Genomic DNA, 17,661 nt, shown 5'->3' with positions numbered 1-17,661 from the left:
AGAATTAGGGGTGGGCAAAATATCCGTAAATTTTGATTCGATCCGTTATTCGTTCCGATTCGATCCGAAAAATCCGAATATCCGTAACTTAACGAATCGAAGCAAATACTAAAATCCAATATCCGTCAAAGACGAAGCAAATCACAAATACTAATATTTTTAGAAACGGATATCCGATCCGATCCGTTATATACATATATATGTATACATGTTTATAAAATTATATAATATACATACTTTTATATCTTTATATAAGTTTTATAATGTTTTTATTTACTAAATTAATTATTTAGTTATTAAAAAATTTGAAAGTATGTAATTTTTTATAAAAAAAATAATGAAATATTATTATTTTATTTCAGATTTTCTTCTTTTTCTTTTATTTTTCTTTATTTTTTTAATTTTTTATTATTTTTTACGGATCGAATCGGATATCCGGAAAAAATCCGGATATTCGCGGATATCCGATGTTCCGGATATCCGAAAAGTTACGGATCGGATCGGATCGAAAAATCGAATATTTGTAAGACACGGATCGGATCACGGATATCCTTAAAATTCCGGATATCCGCTCCGTGCCCACCCCTATTCAGAATGTATAGTTTAGCTATAATCGACACTGTTGTCCCAAAAATAATACGCGATAATCGACACTGAATGAGAAAGAAATAAGTGTTTTATACATAAAATTACAATTTGTATACAGAAAATATGATTTTTTGGATCGTTGATGCAAATATCCTTTGAAGGTTTGCAAGGGCTATGAATCGAACCATCCTTTGACCCAAACAAAATATTGAACCATCCATCAAAGTCTTCTGTTGATACTTTAATGATCTGTTGCAGAACATTGTCTTCTGAAACAAAAACTATTTCGTTTTAGCAAAAACAAAAACTATTTCATTGTTTTCTTGAAAATACAGAATATCGATTTCTAAATATATTTCATAGTTTTCTATTATATCTGCTTTTTTCATAACTGCCTATTATATATGGTTTTATTATTTATCAATTGCTAACAAAAAAACACTCTTTCGAGATAATCCAGAATCTTCCAGCGTTGCATGACAAGAAAATGATTATATAATTAAGCACAAACCAATGAAATGTTATCGGTCATTCGTGGATAAAATTGTTGGTTCCTTTCACACTCTCATCCAAAGTTAGTGGGTGCAGATGAAGCTAATCTCAGCCATGTCTTATACTGATCGATTCCCTAAATCTAATAATTTAAATTTTCAGTTTGGGAGCATTCTTGATCAAACTCTTAACGATTTGTATAATTTTGTCAGCTAAGCCTATGATATGATTATATTGTATATCAACTTTTTAACCGTACAATAAAGCCACATAATTAATAAAAGTATATTTAAAGAGACTGAGTAGTTATTTGGATGGACCGACGTATGATCACGTTTACGTGTGTGTTTCTCAACAAATTAGTTGTATTATTTAACAGTCGCCAAAACGCAGATAATGCCTTTAAGATGAGAAGTTTCATACTTTCATGCTACTTCGTTCGTCAGCAAAGTTTTTTTTTTTTGTATTGTCTGCATCCTCTACATTACTATATTCTTAAAATTTAATTATTTATTGTTAGGTTTTTTTCCATTACACTAATAAGAAATGATTTTAAGATAACATAAATTTTATTTTTCTTTAAACATTTTAAATTGTCTCCCTTGTCGCTGTCATACGCAACAAATCGCAAAAGACAAATAAATATACGCATATTCGAATCTATATATAGTGTTTTTTTTTTTTTTTGTAACTTTATATATAGTGTTTGTTCAGTAAAGAAAAAATCATGTAAATGTACAGTTAGCTGCATAATCTGATTTGTTCTATTAATAAACAGAAAATTTCTCAGAATATCATATAATACAGAGATACACCATCTAATCATCTATTATCTAATATACGTAAGATTGAATGCACTAATCAACATCTTGCATGATTGTTCGAAATCTTAATTTGAGATACTAAAAGAAAATGCAAGTTAACCAAATGGTGGTAGTTTAGTGGTAAACTTCTGGGGTTTGGTGTGTACCCATTCAGTTATGAGTTTAATTTTTTTTGTGAACTATATTATTATTATTTAACTAATTTGAGTTTAGGTTTTGGTCAAATTGATTTACATGATGAGCTGTAATATATGATCGATTTATTCTCTGGCATTAGTCGAAAGGTATTCAAAATTCGAATAAGATAGTGTGGTACACTTTTGGATCCATTCTGTAATATTAAATATTTTTTTTGAGATCGACCGGATCAACTGATAGAATTTATAAAGAAAAGAAAAACAATGTAAGTATTTTTATCTACAAAGTTCTATGTGAGCTCCACAGAAGATAATATAAATTGTATATTAAACTTCCTCCAAATCATTTGCTGATGCGAAAACCTATAACCCAACACATAAATACAAAAAATGACATATATAATTGTTATTGCTTCAAAAAGAGGATTCGTCAACGACATTATAGAAATATTATATAGTGGCATTATGATGACGATGAAGATGTAAGGTGAAAGTTAAACCATGAACTAAAATGCCACGTGTTTCTGACTCAGTTCTGAAACCACAGGGCTCACTATATTTGTTTACCAATAATTTCTTACTAATTCTGAATAAACACAATTTCATTTGCAAATAGACATCTTAATAACATTACGGCAACTAAAATCTATGCTGCTCGGGGACTTTTACACTGATTATATATTACATGTGGTCTTGGTCGACCCTGAAATTTTGGAGATCATTGACAATATAGTAAAGAAATTAATAACTCTTTTTAGTCATTTGGAGAACATATACTTTATATTAATTTTTGAAAGTTTAGAAGTTTAAAGCTAATGTTTCAAATTTTGTTACGAAGTTGATTCGAAAGGGTTATTATACATACTGTAGATATCCATTTCTCTTTCTAAAACTTTTGTTAAAATAATCATGGTTTAGTTCTCTTTCAATATTTATGGTAAATATCCGTTTCTCTTTCAATAACTATTTTTATATTAAAAATATTTTAGTTCTGAAAATCAAATTTCAAAACTTCTATTTAGTATTATTAATGTTTTTAAAATAAATCCATAGCAAAAAAAAATAAAGCCACATCAAAAAAGAAACTACAAGCTAATTTCTGAAGGACAAAATCATTAATAAATCAGACACTATGTATAAATAAGATCGGCTTTACATGTGCTTATGACTTATGCGAGCTTTTGTATGATGATATCATGAGCCATGATGATAAAAACAAGGTATGATTAATGGTGTAGGGTTTAATGTTGACATGTTATAATTAGTGGGATCAATCCACGTCAGTCCCACTTGGAAAACTTTTATCTCTGTTTGAATTACATGGCACAAGCCTCCCCACCGGTAAGGTCCATTTGAATAGCTGGAATACATAATTGCCAAAATAGAAAGGTCTTCTTATTTATGTGTAGTAGTTGTCGTCGATGAAACTCAAATAAGAACTTGCTACATGTGAGGTCTTTCTTATTTATGTGTGTTTGTGTTCCATGAAACTCAAATAAGAACTTGCTACATGTGAGGTCGTATAAGCACATGTACACATTCTCTTTCACATTTTTTTGCTCTAATTTTGTTTACAACCCTCGTTATTGAAGGTTATAATACCTAGGTTGTAATATTTTATTATTTTTATTTCTCAGGAAAATTTTAGTTTTACCTAATACTAAATTCTGATCTGCTCTTTTAAAGGCCGGATATATTTAAAAAAAAATTTGAAAATTTTAATTTTTATATTTAATCTTTTTGTAATCATATTTATATTTAATATTAATTTAATTTCATAGAATAGTCTTTTAAATAAATAAAATATATAGTTGGACATAACATTTATTAATAGATCATGTTCTTGTTTTAATAGAATAGAAGTGTATATTTTTAATTAGTTGCACTTATTTATTTTCTTAATTTATTTACTCAATAGATCTATTTTTTTTATGTACAAACAGTCAAACACCACCTACGAATATCCCAAATCTATATGATTACCTAATTATTTAGCTCTAAAATCGTCCAATCTTAGCATCTCATAGCTACAAATATGTATATCTTGATTTAATAGTGTTAATGTGTATCTCCACATGATAACATGCTATAACTGATTAAATGGAAATAATACCAATACATGTATTATGTAGCTCTCAAGTCTATATAACTATATATATTTATATATATCGTAGCACTGAAAGAACTAGAGCTATGTATTTAATCGACGTAAACAGCATATATCTTTTAAGTTTGATCATGTTGAAGGACGAAAATGTATAAGGGAAACTCAAATCCAAGCTGATCAACAGAATATAAACAATTTGTAGTATTAATAAAAGACAAGTTGAATATAATAAGGAAACTCTTGACCTTTTCAAATATTACTTGGTCGCGCAGCCACACGTGCAACCATGTTTCCACCTTGTTTCATTGTCTGGTTTTAGTATTAACTAATCAGTTTATTTGTTTTTTTGTATTAAATGGGAGTAATTGGTTCTAAATTTCAACTATATATATTATCCAGTGAAAATCTCTTGCTAGTTGGCAGAAGAAAAGAAAACCACACTAATAAAAGTCGTTTGGGATCAACACGTTACTGGAGTCGTTCTGTTTTCTAGGGGCTCAATAGTGGAGTCCTCTCTGTCACACGAGGGAAGCCATTATAGTCCAAGAAAACGTTTGTTCGAATTCTCACTATTACTTAAAATCAAATTTGAAACTAATTTGACCATTCCATTAGCTTTTGAAACTTGTCAAACACTTTGAACTTAACATTAATCAATGTTAGGCTGACTTTGATTTTTATATGTTCAAATAAGATTATCCCATTAAGACTTCCCAGTTTTATTTACACTGGTTTCACTCTTTTACGTGTTGAATAGTCGTGTCTGCAATTACTAACTTTTTGATCAAACGAAACTTTTTTTTTCTTTTTGATCAAGCGAAACTTGTATTAAACTTTGAAGAGTTTAAGCTCCATCAAAGCAAAATACAACAAAAATCAAAAGAGAATACAACAAAGTGGAAATAAAACCTAAAATATAGAATGGCAATACAAATCACAATAAGTAAACATTAGAAATGGCATAACACTGGTTTCATAAGCATTGCATGTAACCCAAGGAGTTACATGTGGGCCGCTATAAATAAAACAAGAGAAAATGGGGCGGGCATTTGTAATGGGTTTGAAATGAGAATCATTCATCTGGGCCGCTATGAATATAACGAGAGTGGAAAGAAATTTCGGGATATTTCTTAAACAATTCCACATTCTCCTTCCAAGTTTGACAAATGATCCAAGTTGTTTTGAACAATCTCGACAAACGTACTAATACAGTACGATATAACACAAGTACAAAAACTATATAGGGTTGATGTCAGATTCAACATCTATACTCTTACTATCACACGTGGTATCGATGTTTATACAGTGTTTATAACAGACATTTTCTTGGGTCATAATACTTCAGTAAATCTCTGCACAGTTATTTGCACCAACGGGTTCCCTTAAGCAACTTGATATAGCCATCACTGCAGCTTCGATGGATGCATCTTCACCCTAATTTCAAAACAATACATTTGTTTTTAACAGTTAAGAGGCATATGATCATACATTACAAAAAAAAGAAAGAAAGAGTGTCCTGCTTCTTTCTTGCCTTTTCTTTCCAGTAAAACATGTTGCCGTACTTCCCAGCTAAACGACTCCAGAAACTACGAGGTATGTCCAAATCAACAGTAGCCCCAACATTGAAGTTCAATATGTTCCCTGTTTTCAAAATCAAGCCATCATTGATCGATATATCATCACTTAAAGAGATAAAAACAAAGAGTGTGTGTGTGTGTGTGTGTTATAATACCAAAAGTGGGATCAGCGACAAACACAATAGTGTTATCATCAACTTGCCAGTAATCCTTGACAGCTAGTCCTAATTTAGAGAAACCATGTTATCAAGTAAGTACAAAAAAGCATAGACTATATATATCATTATACCAGGTGTAACAGGATAGTTTTGAGCCAAGACTCTCAGCTTAAACCCTGTATCTTTCTCAATATCATCGATTTCTTCAGCAATCCTCTTCTCCTGTAAACAATTCTCAAACAGCAAAACATCCAATTATAATCAAAACCAAATGGGCCGACAGAGCACGAAGACGAGAAGACATGAGAACATTATTAATAAACCTGGCCATCAGAGAGGAAACCAGCAACATCTATGACAGAAGTGAACTCTTTTGGGAGCAGTTCTGGTTTGTTTACTCCCACTTTCGCCGCTTCTGCAACTCCAACGCCGCCTGCAAAAACAAAAAAAAAAGAAAAGAAAGATTCAAACTCTGTTCAATCTTGTGTCGAAGAAATGGTGGAACGAACCGGATAGAGATAAACCGAGAGCTAGAGCTCCAGAGAACACCAAGCTGAGAGATTTCGATCGGAAACGGGAGCTCCAGCTCTCGGCGCCGGATTTTTTTAGCTTTACGGAGTTAGGAGAGGGAGTGGTTTCTCCGGTAGCGTGGTTGTTGAATACGGGAAGAGAGAAGGCTCTGCACTGTGGAGGTCTGAAGAGAATAGCCATGAATTAGAGTATCTCTTCCTTCTTTCTTCACGTATGTTCTGGATAACGTTAATAAATCGTTCGCGACTCGAACATTTTGGTATAGAACCGAACTGAACCGACTCAACCAGACTGGTGCAATAATTAGACCAAACATCAAATTTCAGGAGAATTTTTCTTAGGGTGTATTAAAAGGATAAATCAATTGCTATTCAAATATGAGTTTAAATTTTATTCAACTTCTATTTTTATCCAACTTGCAATATTTAAAAATACGCTGATTTTTTTATTAAAATATTTCAAACTGCGAGTTTTAAAAGTTTTCAAGTAATTTAAAATATTTGATGAAAAAAAAATTAAAAAAAAATTAAAATTTTATTTTAAATGAGATTCTAAAAAGATTGTTTTTCGGAAAATGAAATATTTATAATAAAATCACTTTCTTTTTCTAAAAAAAATTCAAGCCAAATCTGATTTGTCTCGTCTCTCTTCTTTATGCTAATGATGATGAAAGCTACGCCTGCTTACAAGTTACAACTATCCATGGTCTTTTTTAGCAACAAAGGATTATATTAAGAGGAGGAGCTTTGGTTTGTGGTTTAAACTATAGATAGTTTGTTACATAAGCAAGTTTTTTGCATACATATCTGCAGACCCATTTAAAATTCTGAAAATGAAAGCAAACTATAAATGAAAAGAGGAACAAATAGATTTCGATGTCCCATAACACTCCAAAAAGTTCTATGATCGATCTTTGACTCGTGATGATTGGATAAGCTATTTGCAGTCTGATGCCAGATATATGATGCCAGATATAGTTGTATTTGATCAGAGATACAACTATCCATGTTAATGCTTTTAGATATTTTATATACATAAATATATAAATATATGGTCTGAGAATAAATATAAAACTACTACAATACTTGCTAACATATATATTGATCCTTAGCCATTTAGGTTTCACATTAGCTACGCATGTTTATATGCTTCACCTTGTTTTCATTTGACTCTCAGGGTTTGTGTAGTCAATTAGGTGGAAAGAGCTCATAAAAATTGATTTAACTTATGACATAAAATGCATTTATTTTTTTGGTTAACCATTTGGAAAGAACTCCAAAAATTAACCGTGTTTAAGCTACAGCAATCAAAGGTGATCTATACAGAGATAGTTTCTTCTCTAGGTTAATTTTTTGGTACATGGGTTCGTGCATGATGCATGCTACGTACAAGTCTCGTTTAAACCTCTCTCCAGCTTTTATTGAGCGTCACGACATTTGGAGCTGGACGTTCGAGAACAGTGGCAAGAACACCAAAACTGATTCACTTATATGACGTAACTGTGATTAACTGATTAAGACGTAACTTTCTCTACGATGTCGGTCTTGTTTGTATGGTGGATAATAATTAACAGACATAGACAAAGATTGTATTTCGATCATCCACGTGATGAAATCGTATAAACTAACAGTATGTTTTTAACTGTACCTGTATTCAATTTATTGATACGATAAGTAGAAAATTTTGAGGGGACGTTTACGTTGGCCTGTTGTCGGTCTACTTGACGTTTGCTGTATTGTGATGTAACGATTCAATGATTAATTTTTAGTTTTCGTTTCACATTTTGAAAATTCAAACTCGATCATGGCTTGTGTTTGCAGTTTACTACTCTTTATAAATCACCACGTTATGGTCCTCAGAGTTACTTACATTAATTAGAATCAATAAGCAATAATAACAACAACACAATGCAGGTTCAAAAACTCTGTTTTCTTGCTCTGTTCTTGGCTCACACCACTCTGGCAGTCAACCTCACCCTCGAAACCTCGAACATAGCCTTCCTTGGAGACGCAGAGCTCGGTCCTGCTTCGGATGGCGTGAATCGCTCAGGAGCTCTCTCCATGACCCGAGACGAAAACCCTTTCTCTCACGGCCAAGGTCTTTGGTCCACTCCTGTCCCTTTCAAGCCTTCTTCAAACACTACTTCTTCTCCACCTTATCCATTCCAAACTTCTTTCGTTTTCTCCATCGCTCCTGGCACCGAACCAGCCCCGGGACATGGCCTCGCCTTCATCGTGGTCCCCGCTCTCGACAACAGCGGTGCTGGTCCCGCTGGTTTCCTCGGAATCCTCAACAAAACCAACAACGGCGACCCCCAAAACCATGTTTTCGCTGTGGAGTTCGATGTTTTTAAGGACAAACAACTTGGAGACATTAACGATAACCATGTCGGTGTAGACGTTAACTCTCTTACTTCTGTTGTGGCCGAGAGAGCTGGTTATTGGGTTCAGACAGCGATAGGGAGAACTAAAATGTGGAGGTTCAAGGAGGTGAGGCTGAGTAACGGAGAGAGAAACAAGGCTTGGATTGAGTATAGAGACTCTAAGGTTACGGTCACTCTGGCGCCAGAAGCGGTTAAGAAACCTAAGAAGCCTTTGATCGTTGCGCATTTAGATCTCTCTGAGGTTTTTCTCGAGAACATGTACGCTGGTTTTGCTGGTGCCATGGGCCGTGACGTTGAGCGTCACGATATTTGGAGCTGGAACTTCCAGAACAGCGCTGAAAACACTTAAAACCAGTGTTGATTCGCTTATGTTTGTACTCAAGAACCTGAGTTAATAATTAAAAGATTGTCGCTTAACGCATTGTATTTTCATACTTGTGGGCCAAACCTACTGTGCAGGCACTTTGTCGTTATGTTGACTTTTCATTTTCCTAAACAATGTCAGTTTCAAAAATCACAAATTTATGGGAAAACAGGGTAGAATATCAATGGAAACAATATCTCATTACATTGGACAGAAGAGTGTTTGACTAAGCAGTATGATAACGGAAAAAAAAAGAAGAAAAATCAAAACTTCATGGTGATCTCAGGTGGGAAGAGGCGGCCACGGTGATTGAAAATCATGAAATCCGAGTTATCTGGTAAAGACACCGCCCTGCAGAAAAAGGTTTTGAAAGAACCCAAAAGTAAATATTCACTTCATCTTAACATTAGTCAAACTCAAAACCAAACAAAGAATCAGAATGTATATAAGAAGATAGGTGGTGACATAGAAGAAACAATTCAGTTTTTCACCAAAGGGTGTCTAAAACACCTAAAAGAGTAAAGGAACTGTGTATAAGGAATGCTCAGGGTCAGATCTTGCTCGTGAGCGTAGTGGTACAAGCGTGAACATGTTCAGCATATATATCTAAGAACATTCTCAGTCAATAGAAAACGGATCCATGAACATGAATCTAAGAACATTCTCAGGCAATAGCCAAACTATAAGATTGATTAACAGAGAGATGCACAACAAACCTGTTTTCATCGGAGTCGGGGTGAATGGAGAGAAACTTGCCAGGGAAAGTCAAAGCAGCCCACATACAGAGAGCTAGTCCCACGATCAACTCCACAACAACCTAAAAGGAATCCAATCAAGTATCAAAGTACAATCCTTTCCAGATTTAATAATTGAAGAAACTTTATGGTATATACTCACATTCAACGGAGGTCCGGTGAACTCTTCCTCCGTGATCTTCAACAATCCTCTATCTGAAACGGATAAGCAAAACCCCAAATCAAAACCAAATTAGATCTGAATCTGTTGAAATTGGATCCGAAGGAGAGGAGGGCTTACATTGGATTGTTGAATAGGCGGCGTGGGAAAGAATAAGGACGCCGAGAACTCCAATTACGAAACCTAGATTCATGTCTTGCCTGTAAAGTTGTTCTCTTTCCCTTCCCGATCTGCTGGGTTTTGTCTCGTCGAGTATTCTCCGCCTGGACTTCGAAAGGAGGATTGAAGACGATCCACTCGAGTTTTAAAACCGGCAGGTAGTTATAATATGTGAAGGCTCAATGTAGCAAAACGGCACAACGTCTACCATATAGAGGAAGACCACAAACCGGCAGGTAGTTATAATGTGTATAAACTTGTTTTTTTCCTTCATCAAAATCATGTTATTCGAGATAGTTTTTATATATTTCAGTTCAAATTAGTATCAAAATCTATTTAGAATTTTAATTTAACAAGATAATTAGTTATATGCAAACAAACAATATAGAATGTAATTATTAAACTTTGAGTTGTAAGATTAGTATGTACATAGGCTGTAACATTTTTTCATTTATGTTAACATATATCATAAACTAGGTGATTGTTAAACATTTACATATGTTTTTTATAACTTTTGAGTAATTTCATAACTTATATTTATGATGAATAAAGAGAATTTTATTATGTATCATTATATGGATATATATATCTATACATTTGTTCATAATTTTTAAGTTATTTTAATTTATATCATGAAAATAATATCAAGTATCATTATGTTCTCATCTTAATTAGATATGCGTTTTCATGTATAGTAATTTGGATCAATTCATGTACGGTATTGTTGAACTCCATATTTGTTTTCAAAGTAAAAAAAACAATTTTTAATTAAGTTAAAAAATTAAATTGTTATTTTAATTTAATTTAGTTTGGTTTATTCTATTAGATTTGGGTACCTGCAAAAAAAAAATCAACATATCGAGTTGGAAACTAAAACATATTTTAGCAAAATACATTTTAAAATTTAGACATAAACTTACCATTTCCTTGTATATTGCTTACAATACATTATCTTTTTACATTCATTGCAAATGATAAGCTTTCCTTTATCTCCATTTGAACACTGATGGCAGAAGTCGAGGTCTTTCTCCATGTTTTCAGTCACCAAACTTCAGTCACCATACTTCAGCCATCAGACTATAAAGAGAAGAAAAACGCAGCGTAAAATCGAAGAAGAACAAACGGCGTACAGAAAAGAGAAGAAGTTAGAATCTAAATGCCCATTGTGCTTATTTGTGTAAAGTAAATCCAAATATTAAAAAAAAAAGAAATAAAAAAATCTATTAGAAGCTCAAAACGATAATGGAGAAATGCCGTTCTGTTTATTCTCCTTCTTGATTTGAATGTTGATTTTCGCATTTAAAACACTTAATTTGATATATGTTTTCTGAGAAAAAAAAATATAAAGCTGGAATTGCATTAATAAATACTTCTAATATTTTAAAATTTTAATATATGTTATTTTGGACAAAATTATATAAAATAAATTAATATGCTAAGAGATTGAGAATTTAATAAGCAAACCAATTCAGAAATATTTCAAAACTTCATTGATTAATTTCGAATTCATAAGGTAGTTACACTTAGAAATTCAAAAGATTGTATTTATATGTGTGTTTTCATCTTAATTAGGTATCTTATTTCAAACATAATATTTTGGACAATTCAAGTGTTCATTGTTAGGTATGTTTTGCATCTATTATTTCAAATTGAACAACTGTTTTTTTACTTTAATAAGTTTAAAATTTAATTTACTATTTTAGCTTAATTTAGTTTAGTTCATCTTTTTATATTTCTAAATATATTTTATAAACCTTATAAAATTTGGTAAGTTTATTTTTAAAAAGATAGAAACACACATAAAATGTTGTAGTTGCATACATGAACCTATTTTATAATATTTGAAAATTTATGTACATATATGAATATTTATAAAACAACTAAATCCTAATAATTGGTAAATCATCACTTGTTTAGAATTGTGAATACATTATAATTTTATCAATGAAAATTAGATAAAATTTTAATTTTAATTTATATTTTTTCTTAATGATATTAGATGATCACGTTACATTGTTTGAAATTAATTTTCTTTAAATCATTTAGTCAAAAATATAATCATTATAAAATATATTTTCTTAAAAATTATCTTAACTATTTTCTTTTGTAAATTATATATATACAGCTATATATTTTTTAAATTATTAGATATTCACTTTTTATTTATGTTTTTAGGGAAAATATAAAGTAAGAAAAAATAAATTCATTTTTATATACAAAATCTGTATATTTTGTAGATATTTCTTTTTTACTATATATGGGTTTATAAAATAAATAAACTATAATAAAAAGATAATTAAAGCTTTATTAATAAAAAGGAAATTAAACAATTTTTAGTAATGATAATTAGGTATAACTAAAATTAATTCATAAAAGGTATTCGTGTAATCAACCATTATGAATTCAACGTGAATGCAATACATATAAAACTAATTTTTTTTTAACTCAAAGAAAGTTGAGATAAATAGTGTCGATAAGAAATCAAAGACAAAAAACATAAACCAAACAAAATAAAACAAAGACATAAACTGAGCCTAAAACCCATATATATCCACAAATTTATTCCTTCCACCTTTCGAAAAGAATTCGATATCAATGGAGCTGACCTAAAGAACAAATGTCTTGAGCAGTCCCAACCCTGAAAGGAGTATCACCAAGCCATATTAGAACTAGCAACATCAAAAACAATCGAGAGATTAAATTTACACTAACTCCAACAGCTGCTATCCATGTGAAACTTGCATGACCAGAAACCACCACTAAAACTAAGATACAAGGACAAAAGACCTTGAAACGCTACTTGGGAAAATGTCAAAGAAGACCACCGGTTCTTACACGCGGACACTCGCAAGGCAGCCAAGTGACCTACAGAACAAAGACTGCCCACCTCCTCGCAAGAAAAAAACTGAAGATCAAGTTAACTGCTTCGTCTAGAAACCATCTCCTAAAACCACATAGGTCCAAGATAAGGTCTAGTAGATACCTCCACAGCGAACATAAATCACAAAAAACGAACCTAAAAAGCTAACTTAGGATGCGACGAAGTGACTGAAACAATAAGAACCAAACAAAAGCAGCATTCCCACGACTTCAAACTAATATTAATTCACCACACAAGAATATAAGTTTCGGTGATCGAGATGCTAGAAAAACTATCTTTCCTAGAGACACAAAGCCGACGATAGAGATGTTAAAAGAACCATCCCTTCTCGGAGACAGAAAGCCGGCAGTAAAGAGTTTTGAAAGTTTCTTTTTCCAGAGTCTTACTCATTCCTGGTGGTGGTGAGAATCACCAACCACCGGAGCAAGAGAAAGAAGACTGACGGCTACTCTTCTAACTAGGGTCACATATGAAACTAATTTCTGAGATAATATTATAGAGAAGTCAGTTTTTTAGAAAAAGATAAATAAATGATAAGGTATTAGAACGGCAAACAATATAAAGATGATAAAAAAGAGAGGAAAATGCTTGAGACCTCCTCCTCTCCACCTAGGCTTATATTCCTTTCTTAAGTTGGTTATCACGAGAACCAAAAAGGAAAGTTGCTATCCCACCTCTACATTATCTTGAATTTTAAAATTTACCCCATACTCTGTTAAATCGCATTTAGATACACTAACTCCCCATGCTATAACTTGAGTAAGCATTAGTCACAATAATATCAATATCTTTTCTTAAACATATCTATCAGATATTATTAATAAAATATATATAAATAATTGAAAAATAGTAATGGTAAAATTGATTTAAAAGGGAAAAGGGGATGTATTAACATTATAAAAGCAAGGGAAGGATTTGGGATAAATATAAACAGTAGGGGTTATCAACCGACTAGTAAAAAAAAAAAGGAATAAAAAAGAGAGGAAATAAAGAGCGCAACTTTTCCAACAAGAAACACACAGATATAAAACCAAACTGCTCCTCCCTTCATCTCTCTCTCACATAATCGCAGTTAAGAGACTCATCTCTCTTCTAATCCATCTCTCTAAGACACAAAGTTCGCAACTCTCTTTGGTCTATTCCGACAAATCACCACCATGTCAAACCAACCTGAATCATCTTCCGACTCGTAAGTCTCCCCCCCCCCCTCAGATCTTAGCTTTTGGTTTTCTGATCATCATAAAGTTCCCATCTTTCCCTGGGCTGTACTGATCATTGGGATCAGAGTTTTTAGTTGATCTCTTAGCTAAAGCTGGTTCTGACTAATGAGGTTTTGCTTACAGGAAGTCATCGAAGAAGGATTTCAGTACAGCTATCCTTGAGAGGAAGAAGTCTCCTAACCGACTCGTTGTCGACGAAGCCATCAACGATGACAACTCCGTCGTCTCTCTCCATCCCGCCACCATGGAAAAGCTCCAGCTTTTCCGCGGCGATACAATTCTCATCAAGGTTTTGTTTTGTTTTGTTTTTTATTTTGAATCTGTATTGCTGGAAATTGAGATTGAATGTTGGTTTTGATTGTTACCAAGTTAGGTTTTTTGGGGTTAAAAATCTGTTCTTGTCATGTTTTTAAAACTGATTTTTATCTCTGTGGTTTCTTATTTGGTTCTGCTTCTGGATTTGTAGGGAAAGAAAAGGAAGGACACTGTTTGCATTGCTCTTGCCGATGAATCATGCGAGGAACCTAAGATTAGAATGAACAAGGTCGTAAGGTCCAACTTGAGGGTTAGACTGGGTGATGTCATCTCTGTTCACCATTGCCCTGACGTCAAGTACGGACAGCGTGTTCACATCTTGCCTCTTGATGATACCATCGAAGGTGTTACTGGAAACCTCTTCGATGCTTACCTCAAATGTAAGTTAGCTCGGAATCTTTTAATTCTCTTTCATATCATTCACTGTCATCGATCTGTCTTTTGGAGTTAATCTGAACAAAACATTTGACTTTTTTTCAACAGCTTACTTCCTTGAAGCATACCGCCCAGTGAGGAAGGGCGATCTCTTCCTAGTGAGAGGAGGAATGAGGAGCGTGGAGTTCAAAGTCATCGAAACCGATCCAGCTGAGTACTGTGTGGTGGCTCCAGACACTGAGATTTTCTGCGAGGGAGAACCAATCAAGAGGGAGGACGAAGAAAGGCTAGACGAAGTCGGTTACGATGATGTTGGTGGCGTCAGGAAACAGATGGCTCAGATCAGAGAGCTCGTTGAGCTTCCTCTGAGGCATCCTCAGCTCTTCAAGTCGATCGGCGTGAAGCCGCCGAAAGGTATCCTCCTCTACGGACCACCCGGATCAGGGAAGACTCTCATCGCTCGCGCCGTGGCTAACGAGACCGGAGCGTTCTTCTTTTGTATTAACGGGCCTGAGATCATGTCGAAGATGGCAGGTGAGAGCGAGAGCAACTTAAGAAAGGCTTTCGAGGAGGCGGAGAAGAATGCTCCTTCCATTATATTTATCGATGAGATTGATTCCATTGCGCCTAAGAGAGATAAGACTAACGGTGAGGTTGAGAGGAGGATCGTCTCTCAGCTGCTGACGCTCATGGATGGACTGAAGTCACGTGCGCATGTGATTGTCATGGGAGCGACGAACCGTCCCAACAGTATTGACCCGGCTTTGAGGAGGTTTGGGAGGTTCGACAGGGAGATTGACATTGGTGTTCCTGATGAGATTGGACGTCTTGAAGTGCTTAGGATCCACACCAAGAACATGAAGCTTGCTGAAGATGTAAAGCATCAATACATGTTTTGTTGATATTGTTGGCAATGTTTATTGAATTATCTGACTTTTTTTTTTGTGACAGGTTGATCTAGAGAGAATCTCCAAGGACACACATGGATATGTTGGTGCTGATCTTGCAGCTCTGTGCACTGAAGCTGCTCTTCAGTGTATCAGAGAGAAGATGGATGTGATCGACTTGGAAGATGAGTCTATCGACGCTGAGATCCTCAACTCCATGGCGGTGTCTAACGAACACTTCCACACCGCTCTTGGAAACAGCAACCCATCTGCACTCCGTGAAACCGTAAGTGTTATTGTTCCTCTGCTTGTGTATGAATCAAAAACCTGTTTTAGATTCTTACCATTTGGTTTATTTAACAGGTTGTGGAGGTTCCAAATGTCTCCTGGGAGGATATTGGAGGTCTTGAGAATGTTAAAAGAGAGCTGCAGGAGACTGTTCAGTACCCCGTGGAGCATCCAGAGAAGTTCGAAAAGTTTGGGATGTCTCCATCGAAGGGAGTTCTATTCTACGGTCCTCCCGGATGTGGGAAAACACTCTTAGCCAAAGCTATAGCAAACGAGTGCCAAGCGAACTTCATCAGCGTAAAGGGACCCGAGCTTCTCACCATGTGGTTTGGAGAGAGCGAGGCCAACGTCCGTGAGATCTTCGACAAGGCTCGCCAATCTGCTCCTTGCGTTCTCTTCTTCGACGAGCTAGACTCCATTGCTACTCAGAGAGGGAGCAGCGTGGGCGATGCGGGAGGTGCAGCCGATAGAGTTTTGAACCAGCTTCTGACGGAGATGGATGGGATGAATGCCAAGAAGACTGTGTTCATCATCGGTGCAACTAACAGGCCTGATATTATAGATCCAGCTCTTCTTCGACCTGGAAGACTCGACCAGCTCATCTACATTCCTTTACCTGATGAGGATTCTCGTCTCAACATCTTCAAGGCGTGCTTGAGGAAGTCTCCTGTTGCTAAAGATGTTGACGTGACTGCACTCGCCAAGTACACTCAGGGGTTCAGCGGTGCTGATATCACTGAGATTTGCCAGAGAGCTTGCAAGTACGCCATTAGAGAAAACATCGAAAAGGTTTAGAGAGATTCTTTTCTTTATTATCTCGTTTAGCGTGTGATTAATGTAAATGCTAATACGGTTTTGGTGTTTTATGTTCTTTAGGATATAGAGAGGGAACGTAGAAGGAGCGCAAATCCAGAGGCAATGGAGGAAGATATGGTGGATGATGAGGTTGCAGAGATAAGAGCTGCTCATTTCGAAGAGTCGATGAAGTATGCAAGGAGGAGTGTGAGTGATGCTGATATTCGCAAGTACCAGGCTTTTGCTCAGACGCTGCAGCAATCAAGAGGGATTGGAACTGAGTTTAGGTTTGACCCAACTGCGACTGGACGCACTACTGGTGGTGGTGCGACTGCTGATCCCTTTGCCACTTCTGCAGCAGCTGCCGATGATGATGATCTCTATAGTTAGATTATGTCCTTCTCAAAAGTAGTTGTTCTTTTCTTTTTCTTTTTTTAAGCTATGTTTAATTTAGTGAACCTTCTAAATGAATGATGTCGAGAGTTATATACGGAAAACTCATTGTGGTTTGTTATGTTATCATCATTCGAAATAAACTTGAGCTCTGATTATCTCGATGTTATACCATTAACAAATCACTTTTTTTAATCGGTTTCTTTATTTCTCTAGCTTCTATTCTATGGAACTTTAGAAAAGTAACAATCTGAGCAATTTATATCGTTGGA

At 34.5% G+C, this 17,661-nt stretch overlaps 4 protein-coding genes across 5 annotated transcripts; 2 read left to right on the top strand and 2 right to left on the bottom strand.

Annotated features, from left to right (window-relative positions):
* Positions 1-5,272: 5,272 nt before the first annotated feature.
* Positions 5,273-6,632, bottom strand: LOC108839900 (thylakoid lumenal 15.0 kDa protein 2, chloroplastic). Of its 2 annotated transcripts, XM_018612678.2 has the most exons (6): positions 6,393-6,632; positions 6,207-6,316; positions 6,015-6,105; positions 5,881-5,949; positions 5,680-5,789; positions 5,273-5,582 (listed from the first exon to the last, which is right to left on the bottom strand). In XM_018612678.2, exons 1-6 carry the CDS (start codon positions 6,592-6,594, stop codon positions 5,490-5,492), a joined length of 675 nt encoding a protein of 224 aa, XP_018468180.1. In that variant the 5' UTR covers positions 6,595-6,632; the 3' UTR covers positions 5,273-5,489. The 2 variants fall into 2 exon arrangements, with proteins under 2 accessions (XP_018468180.1, XP_018468181.1); XM_018612679.2 differs by lacking the exon at positions 5,881-5,949.
* Positions 6,633-8,270: 1,638 nt separating this feature from the next.
* LOC108821564 (lectin-like protein) lies at positions 8,271-9,214 on the top strand. The gene has a single exon (XM_018594571.2). The coding sequence runs from the start codon at positions 8,322-8,324 to the stop codon at positions 9,144-9,146; it is 825 nt and encodes a 274-aa protein (XP_018450073.1). The 5' UTR covers positions 8,271-8,321; the 3' UTR covers positions 9,147-9,214.
* Positions 9,215-9,260: 46 nt separating this feature from the next.
* LOC108821576 (membrane magnesium transporter) lies at positions 9,261-10,371 on the bottom strand. The gene is made up of 4 exons (XM_018594580.2): positions 10,197-10,371; positions 10,059-10,111; positions 9,878-9,978; positions 9,261-9,512 (listed from the first exon to the last, which is right to left on the bottom strand). The coding sequence occupies exons 1-4, from the start codon at positions 10,267-10,269 to the stop codon at positions 9,425-9,427; spliced, it is 315 nt and encodes a 104-aa protein (XP_018450082.1). The 5' UTR covers positions 10,270-10,371; the 3' UTR covers positions 9,261-9,424.
* A 3,758-nt stretch (positions 10,372-14,129) lies between these two features.
* Positions 14,130-17,547, top strand: LOC108843351 (cell division control protein 48 homolog E). Its single transcript, XM_018616530.2, has 7 exons — positions 14,130-14,305; positions 14,460-14,625; positions 14,803-15,031; positions 15,135-15,901; positions 15,978-16,199; positions 16,277-16,990; positions 17,078-17,547. The coding sequence occupies exons 1-7, from the start codon at positions 14,274-14,276 to the stop codon at positions 17,384-17,386; spliced, it is 2,439 nt and encodes an 812-aa protein (XP_018472032.1). The 5' UTR covers positions 14,130-14,273; the 3' UTR covers positions 17,387-17,547.
* Positions 17,548-17,661: the final 114 nt, after the last annotated feature.

The sequence above is a fragment of the Raphanus sativus genome, chromosome 2, assembly GCF_000801105.2.
Source record: "Raphanus sativus cultivar WK10039 chromosome 2, ASM80110v3, whole genome shotgun sequence".
In the NCBI taxonomy this organism is placed as follows: Eukaryota; Viridiplantae; Streptophyta; class Magnoliopsida; order Brassicales; family Brassicaceae; genus Raphanus; species Raphanus sativus.
The sequence above is the reverse complement of the archived record's forward strand: the minus strand, read 5'-3'. Positions and strand labels throughout refer to the sequence as shown.

Coding starts and splice junctions, on each gene's coding strand:
- LOC108839900 (XM_018612678.2), bottom strand. CDS start 6,594: ATGGCTATTCTCTTCAGACCTCCACAGTGCAGAGCCTTCTCTCTTCCC. Junction 6,106..6,206: donor GTTTCCTCTCTGATGGCCAG/GTTTATTAATAA, acceptor AATTGTTTACAG/GAGAAGAGGATTGCTGAAGA. Junction 5,790..5,880: donor TGTCGCTGATCCCACTTTTG/GTATTATAACAC, acceptor TTTTGAAAACAG/GGAACATATTGAACTTCAAT.
- LOC108821564 (XM_018594571.2), top strand. CDS start 8,322: ATGCAGGTTCAAAAACTCTGTTTTCTTGCTCTGTTCTTGGCTCACACC.
- LOC108821576 (XM_018594580.2), bottom strand. CDS start 10,269: ATGAATCTAGGTTTCGTAATTGGAGTTCTCGGCGTCCTTATTCTTTCC. Junction 10,112..10,196: donor CGCCTATTCAACAATCCAAT/GTAAGCCCTCCT, acceptor TATCCGTTTCAG/ATAGAGGATTGTTGAAGATC. Junction 9,979..10,058: donor TCACCGGACCTCCGTTGAAT/GTGAGTATATAC, acceptor GATTCCTTTTAG/GTTGTTGTGGAGTTGATCGT.
- LOC108843351 (XM_018616530.2), top strand. CDS start 14,274: ATGTCAAACCAACCTGAATCATCTTCCGACTC. Junction 15,032..15,134: donor CTTCGATGCTTACCTCAAAT/GTAAGTTAGCTC, acceptor TTTTTTCAACAG/CTTACTTCCTTGAAGCATAC. Junction 16,991..17,077: donor TTAGAGAAAACATCGAAAAG/GTTTAGAGAGAT, acceptor TATGTTCTTTAG/GATATAGAGAGGGAACGTAG.